Source organism: Lytechinus variegatus, chromosome 4, assembly GCF_018143015.1.
Source record: "Lytechinus variegatus isolate NC3 chromosome 4, Lvar_3.0, whole genome shotgun sequence".
Taxonomy (NCBI): domain Eukaryota; kingdom Metazoa; phylum Echinodermata; class Echinoidea; order Temnopleuroida; family Toxopneustidae; genus Lytechinus; species Lytechinus variegatus.
In genome coordinates, this window is record NC_054743.1 from 36,359,135 (window position 1) to 36,368,622 (window position 9,488).

General features: G+C 35.0%; 1 protein-coding gene across 1 annotated transcript; it reads left to right on the forward strand.

The window, feature by feature from the left end:
• Positions 1-11: 11 nt before the first annotated feature.
• LOC121412676 lies at positions 12-2,749 on the forward strand. The gene is made up of 4 exons (XM_041605452.1): positions 12-90; positions 327-819; positions 1,774-1,824; positions 2,288-2,749. Exons 1-4 carry the CDS (start codon positions 70-72, stop codon positions 2,296-2,298), a joined length of 576 nt encoding a protein of 191 aa, XP_041461386.1. The 5' UTR covers positions 12-69; the 3' UTR covers positions 2,299-2,749.
• The last annotated feature ends 6,739 nt before the right edge of the window (positions 2,750-9,488 follow it).

A 9,488-nucleotide genomic window follows, 5' to 3' on the forward strand; every position in this document is an offset into this window, starting at 1 on the left:
GTCTTGAATCAGATAATAGACACAAAGGCAATTTTGGTGTATTAGGGCTGACGTGAATACTTTTCGGAAATGGAGGACTCACAGCTTCCGGTAATATTAATTAATTACAGATTTGATTATTGATCTCTAGACAGAATTCTGTAAAATTACAATAATTTGACTATACATCTCTGTTATGATACATTCTGACATTGGTTTCATTCAAGATTACACGATTTCATTTGACTGTGATGGTTATACTAGGTGGTTTTAAAAAAAAATATTTCAAAAGGTCCGAGGTCTCCTTTTCGACATTCTGTTTTTCTTTATATACATTGTGATATCAGGTTTACATTCCCGATGCCGATTACAATGATTTGGAGGACGAAGTCGGCAGAGATACGTCATCGCATCTGGAAGAAGAAGTGTTCGCTAACCCGACCTACGAACTCGACGTCCAAACCGACAGAGTAGATCGAGATGAAGTGGAGAACGATGACGATGTGAACACCAATCATGTCAATGAACCCGTCGAAGTCAGTGACCACCAAGAAGAGGTAGCAGTCCTCGATGTCGTAGTCGTGGAACACAACGAGACATCGTCCGAGAGGTCTTCGGAGGTCGAACATCGAGGGTACGATACGATGAATGGAGCCATCCCAACCATCCCTGCTCGACCGAACGGAATGGACGTCGAACGGGCGGGCGATTTCCCCACGACGAGGCACGACCTCACTGCTGAAGGAAAACGGATACGCGAAAGAGAGCTAACAATTTGCATGTCTATGTTCGTCGTCACCATTATCCTGCTCGTCGTCAGCCTCGTTATTTACTTTGCCGGTAAGTCGATATCATAAGAGGGCATCAATCAGTCAATGAAGGAAATTTAATTCCACTTCCATGGTTTTCAATTCTTTATATTTTTTTTTTACATTTCCTTCCTTGTTACCATTAAGTTGGAGGAAAATTTCACGTAGGTTCTGTTACATGAAAAGCTCTTTTCAAACACTTTTAATATTTTTTACATTCACGATAATCCGTTGTTTAGCCATGGTAAAGTACAAACTGGACAAGATAATTATGTAATAGATAGGGAATGAAAAAGATTAGTAAAAGGAAGGCTGCGTTTTTTGTGCCATTCTTTCTACTTGTTTTATTAACATATCTACCGAGAGATGGCGTGGTTGAGTATAGATTTCACGACTCGTGTGTTAAAATGGCATTGTTAAAGAAAAAGAAAATAATAAAAAAAAATAGAGGTTGAACTTTTTACTACCGGTGACTATGATATATATCTGGTACTCCATAATTGATCAATTAACAATAAAAGACATGAAGACATCTCCTGACGGGATCAAATTCATCACCTACAACAGTAAAACAGCCCCCAATTTATTATACCACCAGTAGAAGAGTCCCAATAGTTAAGTGATGTTTCTTCCTCATTTGGGAAAAAGAAGTTCAGTTGTTGCCCTTCATGATTATAGAATCAGTGTTACATAGCTAATCAAATGTTAAGGTTGGGTCGAATCTTCTGCCTTCCTTTTGTAATTAGGCTCCGGAAGGGCCTGCATGTCCGTAAGAAAATAATCGATTATATATTTTTTGTTCTTGCCTGTCTGACCGTTTTGACAAATCTTGTTCTCTTTAATGCCCCATTCACACTGGCGAAACCGACTCCAGAATGACCAAATCTATTACGTTGTAACAAATGAAATACCATCATTCGGTTGGGAATAGTTTTTTTCTGTTCATTATAATTTTTATATCATCATCCTTTTATATTCGTTTTAGTATCATCAGCCAGAAGCCTGTCCGCGACAACGGAAAGTCCTATGTCGTCAGGTAAGAATTGAATCATGGCCGCTTATTTATTTACTAGCATTATTTATTCATTCGTTAATTTATTCATGCAGCTGCTTATCGTATAATAATTCTCTAAATAAGAAAATGGATTATTACAATGGCAAGTGATGGCCTTTCACTTGACACTGAACTCGAAAAAAAGTTTAAAATAGTCCTGTACCGTGATAATGGTGGTGTGCAAGAGCATCATCAGTGAAAGTTCACTCCACCAGGTTGGTGTATCATCGTAACTATTTTAACCAAGAAACAACACAAAGCATAATTATGAAACCAATGTAGATTTCAAAGTATTGCTATTAGTCTTTGCCTAAACATAAGATGGTATTGGGTCTAATAAAATTGATATGTTTATAATCTCTTAAGATTGAATATGATTTGATTTGTTTTACGATAAAATCTCTGAAGATTGTAACTTCCAATATATATTTCGTTTGTTTTTCAGCGACACCTTAAAAGCTCAACACCATCACGGAAATACACCATGGACACGCTGCAAAATCCGTCAACATTTTCCCTGTGATATGGTTGTCACCCTTCGTAAAATGCCACTTACTTTGAACAAACTTTACACCATTCCCAAAATGTCAATGAAAGCTAAAACAAATCATTTAATGTAATTTTTGAACGCATTTTCAGACATTGATTGTTATTCATAATCATGTTTAATCGCAGATACACAAGTTTCATTTTATTTGACAATTTTTGTCGCTTCCATACGTATTCAATTCAATCCAATAAAATAATTGTCAGTCAATTCCCATAATTTTTAGTCTTGGATGCTGTAACATAAGATCCGGCATCTCGTAAACCTTTCACATGTCTTAGGTCCGAGTGTGCGGATATAATTGAATCGGATATCTCTTTAACCCGAATTTTCCTGGTCCGAAGAAGACGGTTGGTGAGATTCAGCATCTCACTGACCCAACCTTTAATCTAGAAGGCAAAAACAAAAGTATGGTATCACATCAGCTTGTATATCTGGGTAGGCGAAAATACGCGGAATGACCATGGAGTTGTGGTATAACATCTTGCCAACACTAATTATGGGATCCTTGAAGGAAGCAGCAAAAAAAAAAATCCGACATTTCGTCGACCTCACTTTCTGGATCCTACATGGATAATGTTGACTGATAGATAGCAAGATAGCCAGACCAGGAAACTCTTCAACAGTGACCCCGTAATGGTCCTAAAACAAAATGTACCAATTCTCCGTTTTGGCCCTTGAAGACGACGAAGTGCAGTATCTTGGCTGGACCCCTCGGCAGAGCAGTTGTGCTGTAATGGCTCATCTGAGTAGGGCGATCCATCCAATGTTATTTCATCATGTATTATATTTTGTTGTAATTTGATATGTATTGTTTTTTATATATTGGTAAATCAAATCAAATCAACCAAGCTTTGTGGGGCACGAGAAGACGCGGTGACAAGATTCAGCCGCTTGTTCTGAACACGATATACATAATCAAATCAGCCCGTCCTCATTCAAAATCTTTCATCCGGGACTGCAAAAAGTAAGTATCCAGCACATCAAGCCAAGGTCTAACTCTCTGCTAAAATAATCATGGGAGGCCAAAAATTACATAATTTTTATTTCATAGTATATTTCCAATGTTTACCGTGCTCTTTTAATGCTCTAATGATGAAGGAAATTATTTCCAGATAGTTCTGAATTACATATTTGAATGTTTATTATGAGTTGATAATTTTAACCTGTCGTTTTGGGATCAATGCTATTACAATTGGCTATCCATTGTTAAACCTCATCTTTAAACAAGAGCTAAACCTGTTTCATAATGATTTGTTAGAATGACAAATGAACCGTTTCTATAACAAATTTCATCTCAGCCAATCAGATTGAAGGATTTCAGTAGCCTTTAACTGTTACTGCAAATGGATTAAGTTGTATGAACAGATCCCATACGGACGGTAGGGTCTATATAAAAACTTTAAAAAGTGACAGATGAGATACGGCATCTCGTCAACACGAAGAGACAACACTAGAGAGGAATCGCCGAGTTCTCAAGTCCTTTCCGCGCTATTTCGAGAATGTAAAGATTCATCGTTGACCATTTTAAAATTTGTGAATAATTCGTCAATTTGGCGGTATAACCTGCTGAAAAATAGTTTTTTTTTTCATTTCACGGTGTTCGACGGATTTAAGCACATGGAAAATGTATTTCAAATTCCCTTCAATGGCAAGGGATAACCAAGAAGTCTTTGTCGATTCTTAGTGATTCAAAACATTAGTTTGGTCCTGAACTCTGGAAAAACGTCGTATTTGCAATTTGTCATCAGCGCCGAAACTGAGGACGAAAATGCTGTTCCGGTCCACAAATGTTCGACATAGACCTCGCAGCTGTTCATTGTCATTACATGGGCAGTTTCAATCCATTTACTGTGTTCTTGAATTCGTCGACGTTGCAGTTGCGAAAACTCGCTATTGTGAGGGTTCCAATCTCAACTACACAGCAAAAACTGTGGTGTTAACCGGTGTACATAGAGGACCACACCAGTTATTTTACACCTGTGTTAAATTGGTGGTGTTAGTTTTACACCTATAAATGTTATTACAACACCTTTTGCTGTTACATTTACACTCTTTGGTGTTATGTTTAATCTCTAGGGTGTAATTCCTCTATCAACACCAATTTGTGTCAGTTTTAACACCACAGTTTTTACAATGTAAGTGAATGTATCATCTCCAAGCATAACGCCAAGGAGTAGCATGATAAACGAAGCCGATGAATACATAATAATGGTGATGTCTTATTGAGCTCACAGACCGTCCACCGACACTCATGGAGCTAGCCCAACAACAGTTCATTTGGATACTACAAACATATATGTAAACGAAGTCAACAAAGAGATCTTAAGTTACCACAAATATCATAAAGGGTACATAATTTACCCCCAAAAAGGGTACAGTTTTGCATCATCCTCTGGAATTTCTATCCTGTGCCCCGTAACACAAAGCTTAGCAATGATCGTAGAACATTTTTCTACGATTGATTCCATTGACAATAATGTACAATCAATCTTGAATATCAAACATACGATCAATCGCAATACCTTTGTGTTACGGGACCCTGGTCATGCTGGTGGTGCCTGGACAGGTGCCCTCCGGCTTGCTGCTCTGTTCACCGAAAGTGTTTGATCGCTGTACATAGGAGTAATCTAACATTCACAAAATCATTGTTCTACATGAATATATATTTTCATGTATATTTTCAGGTATGTTAGTACGTGGTAACATTTTAAAGGTATAAGCATCTTATCACCGATTACGATATATTTCATATTTATCTTTTTTTCTCTCTTATCATGTCATATATTTTGTTAATATTTCATTTTGGAATTGCTGAAACGCATTAGTATTAATTTCTAGTATTTTTGAAGTTTGATGTATAATTTGTATAATTATACTGTAATGGATTTATTGTATGATTTACAATTATGTTTCAAATAGTTTGTACAAATTGTTTATAGAATCTAATTGTGTATTTTGATTTGAGAGAATATAATAAAACATCCTTAAAAAAAAAATCATGTAATAACTACATTTTCTCGATTATGTTGAATAAAATAAAAATTTCTGAGAGAAGTGAATACAAAGTTAAATACATGTAAGTCAATAATGGTTACCATGGAAATAGTACAGCACATCATACTTTGCATTGATTAATCAAATTACTCTAGACAAATAAACATTCAACAAAATGTAAATATCTGTTCTTGTGTTTCCTCTCTTCTGTGTCTTAGACAGCTGTTTACCGCCCACTAGCGTTATAATAATTATATATGACATTACCACCGGAATATACATGATATATATATATCTTAAAGTTTCACGTATTGGCTTCTCTAATAGTAACAAAATATGCTGAAGATAAATGGTAATGCTTTCAAAGCCAATATACATATACATTCATATAATATATAATAATTATGATCCATTTATATGGCGCAACTACTATATACATAATTTTCCTGCGTTTGACACTTGGTATCATGTTGTTGTTATTATTGATATTATTGTCATTATTATTATTATCATTGTTATTATTATTAGTAGTAGTAGTATTTTTATGATTAGGATTATTTTTGTTATCATTATATTGACATATATCATGATGATAGTGGCTTTATCACACTGATCATTGCTTCCGACTCAAAAGCGTGTCACGGTATACATATAAACTCCTCAAAAAAGTTTGGAAATCTGACTTTGATCGACGATCCCTCATCAATTTTAGTTAATATCAATGTGTAATTACTATCAATGAATAGAGCATTTAACTGTCTTTAAAATGATACCCTACATGATATGATTATGGTTCGCATGGAGGTGCAGTGCCTTGAAATGTGGGGCAAGGTCAAAATTCAAAAGTTGCAAAATGACACAATATTGAATGTCACTGTTCTTTTTTCAGTGGTGATGAGTGAATTTCTCAGCGGTTTCTTTTAATCATTTTAATGCACCTTAACATCAACATTAACATGGAATCAAACACACCTCTGCATAAGTAAACACATAAAGAACAAACATGCATGGGCATTTCAAACCACGACTCAAACCATGTTATCTCACAGAACCATCACTACACAAGCAGGGTCTTGATTTGAATGGATTATCATCTCTATTGACACAGACAAAATAATCATGTTCTGTATTGACCCTTCATGACTATTTCTGCTCGTTTTGCAGCTTTCCAGTTCAGACCTCATCCAACACTTTTGAATCCTGCTCTTTTCGTGATGGCATGAACTTAACAAGCATGGTACCATTTTAAAGAGAATTAAATGATCTTTTGAATGATGTATTGTTAAAAATTGTGAGTTGGGAGAAAGTCCGATTTCCAAAACTTTTTTGCTCGTTTTGCAGCTTTTCGATTCAGACCTTATCCAACACTTTTGAATCCTACTCTTTTCATGAGGACATGATCATAACAGGAATGGTATCATTTTAAAAAGAATTAAATGATCTTTTGAATGATGTAAAATATGCATTGTGTAAAATTAGGAGTTGGGAGAAATTAATAGCCCAAAACAGATTTCCAATTTTTTTTGAGGGGTTTATAATACCAAGATTAAAATAAATGAGTATTTAACATTTAAGAATAAAAAAATTCTCTCCCCAATACAGGCATTGGCAAAACACTTAGGCCCGAATTCACAAAGGAATTTTAAACCCCCTCGGGGTAAAAAAATCCTTTGTGAAACGCAAATGAAAAACCCAGCTCGGGGTTTGAACCAGGAGGGGGTTTAAACCACCAAAAACCAGGAGCTATGTTTTTTTGTGAATTCGGGCCATTAGGTAGTAATTTTATCTGTATAGTTTTCTGATATGGTAATTACAGAATTTGTAAGTAAAAGTATTTTTAATTAAAACTAACGAAACATCCTGAAATCTATTTGAAAAGAGACATGTGGCTTTATTTATATTCAATGCCACTCTTTAATGAACTCTTGTCACCTGATATGGCTTGATAAGTACCTATAACATATTACGTCATTATTATGTAATGAAGGAAATGCCAACTGATATACAGTGTGTATCCAAAAAAACGGGACAGATTTGAAAAGTCTACAAAATTTTTGTTTCAAATTATGATCTCTATATTTTGGTGTCAAAATGTGCTCTGGGGTCTTATCCTTCAAATGTTATTTTTAAAAAATTGTTTCGTTCATGCTTGAACGAACACGGGATGTTTTTGTCTAGGGTTACAAAGGAGGCTTGGGCCAAAATGGCATCAAATGATATATATGATGATCGGACTTCTTGCTAATCAGCAGACTTCCTTTGGATATTCCTTCTTTAGGCAAGAACCATTTATTTTAAACCGAAGTATGGGAGAGCGTGTTTTGTTAAAAATCCTTTCATAGTGTGCTATAAAGGTTATGGTGTCTTTGAACAGTGGCATACTGGTGGATAGGGGCTCGGGGTACTACCCCCCCCCCATTTTTTTTTAATCATGACCAAGAAAAAAAATATGGAAAGGAAAATAACAGAAAACATAGAAAGTGACATATGATATCATTTTCTGAATATTATGTCAAAATCACAAAATATGATATTTTAATGATAAAGTGGAAATATTTGCTTGCTCGCTTCACAACTTTTTAATACATTTTACCCGATCTGCCATATCTTGCTCCTTCAAAATTGACTCAAAACACCATTGCCATTGAAAGACATGAATCCTTTCCTGTTTGTCCTGTCAAGCACATAATTAAACTTGGTGAAGGATTCAATAACCCCTTGAAAATAGGATTCATGTCTTTTATAGGTACCATAACACATTTTGTTTCACATAATAAAAGAATTTGAATAATTACAAATCCCCAATTAATAATACAAATCTTCTAACTTGGGTTGATAAAAAGTATTCTTTTCTTACTTATGAAGGAAAATTCAAAGGTAAAAGGAATTTAAATGAAATAAATAAATAAATTTGAAATTAAATTTGACAGCATAATTCGAAAATTATGGCAAAGATAATGAAAATATTAAGAGAAAGTCTGCTGATTAGCCAAAAGTCTAATCGTCAAATTTCTAATTTCTGCCATTCTGGCGCAAGCCTCTTTTTGAACCCCCAACAAAAAAGGCCCGTGTTCGCTCAAGCATGAACACAATTTATTTTTTTTAAATGGCATTTCAAAGATTAGATCTCAGAGCATCTACTAACATCAAAATATAGATATAATATTTTGAAGAAAAAAAATCATAGACTTTTCAAAACTGTCCCGTTTTTTGTACGCACTGTAGACACGTTATACAATTTCATATTTAACCTCGGTTTTGGAGTAGATACTGTCATGTTTTTTTAAAATCGGCCTATAATAATATCCGTTTTGTGATAGAGAATTGCTTTGGAATTGAATCATTTTCCCCACCCGAAAACATTTTCACAATAATTCTTGCAATCAATCTGCTCTGTATCACTCAGAATAATCTACTAGTATTTGAATAGAACCCTATAAACACCTGTACAGTTACTTGTGTGTTTACCAATTTCAAACTCGCAATCTTGAACCCTTGTTTAATCTTTCATCTATGTGTTATAATGTGTCGATAACCTTTAAAGAGGTCTCGTGCAAATTTGTGAACCCAAAGAAAGGGGAATGAACTTGTACAGGCACACAATTGCGCATTTTTATCTTACAACACTTACGTATGAAAGTCCTCAAAACTCATATTGTTTCTTTTCTTTACAGACGTTTCTTTTTTTCTTGCTCCTGAAACTGTCTCTCTTAGATTTTATTTTTCAAATTTTAATTGATGACATTGCTCTTTTCCTTTTTACTCTCTTTTTTTAAGTTTACTCTTTACTTTTCGCTGCAGGTATTGTCATTTCTTTTGACGATCCTGATACCTTCGTCTCCTCTGCATCCACTTGACAGCACACAGCAAAAACTGTGGTGTTAACCGGTGTACATAGCGGACCACACGAATTATTTAACACCGGTGTTAAATTGCGCATACATTCGTAATTCCGAAGCTTCGTAATTCCGAATGTTTGGTTATTCCGAAGGTTCGTTAATTCGAAAACGAAATAAGGTTCGTAATTCCGAAGGTTCGTTAGTCCGAAAACGAAATGAGGTTCGTAATTCCGAAGGTTCGTTAATCCGAAAACGAAATAAGT

Excerpts from the sequence above, each read along its gene's own strand:
- LOC121412676 (XM_041605452.1), top strand. The coding sequence starts at position 70 with ATGGAGGACTCACAGCTTCCG. Across the intron at positions 91-326 it reads TGGAGGACTCACAGCTTCCG|GTTTACATTCCCGATGCCGA; the intron begins GTAATATTAATT and ends TTGTGATATCAG. Across the intron at positions 820-1,773 it reads CCTCGTTATTTACTTTGCCG|TATCATCAGCCAGAAGCCTG; the intron begins GTAAGTCGATAT and ends TATTCGTTTTAG.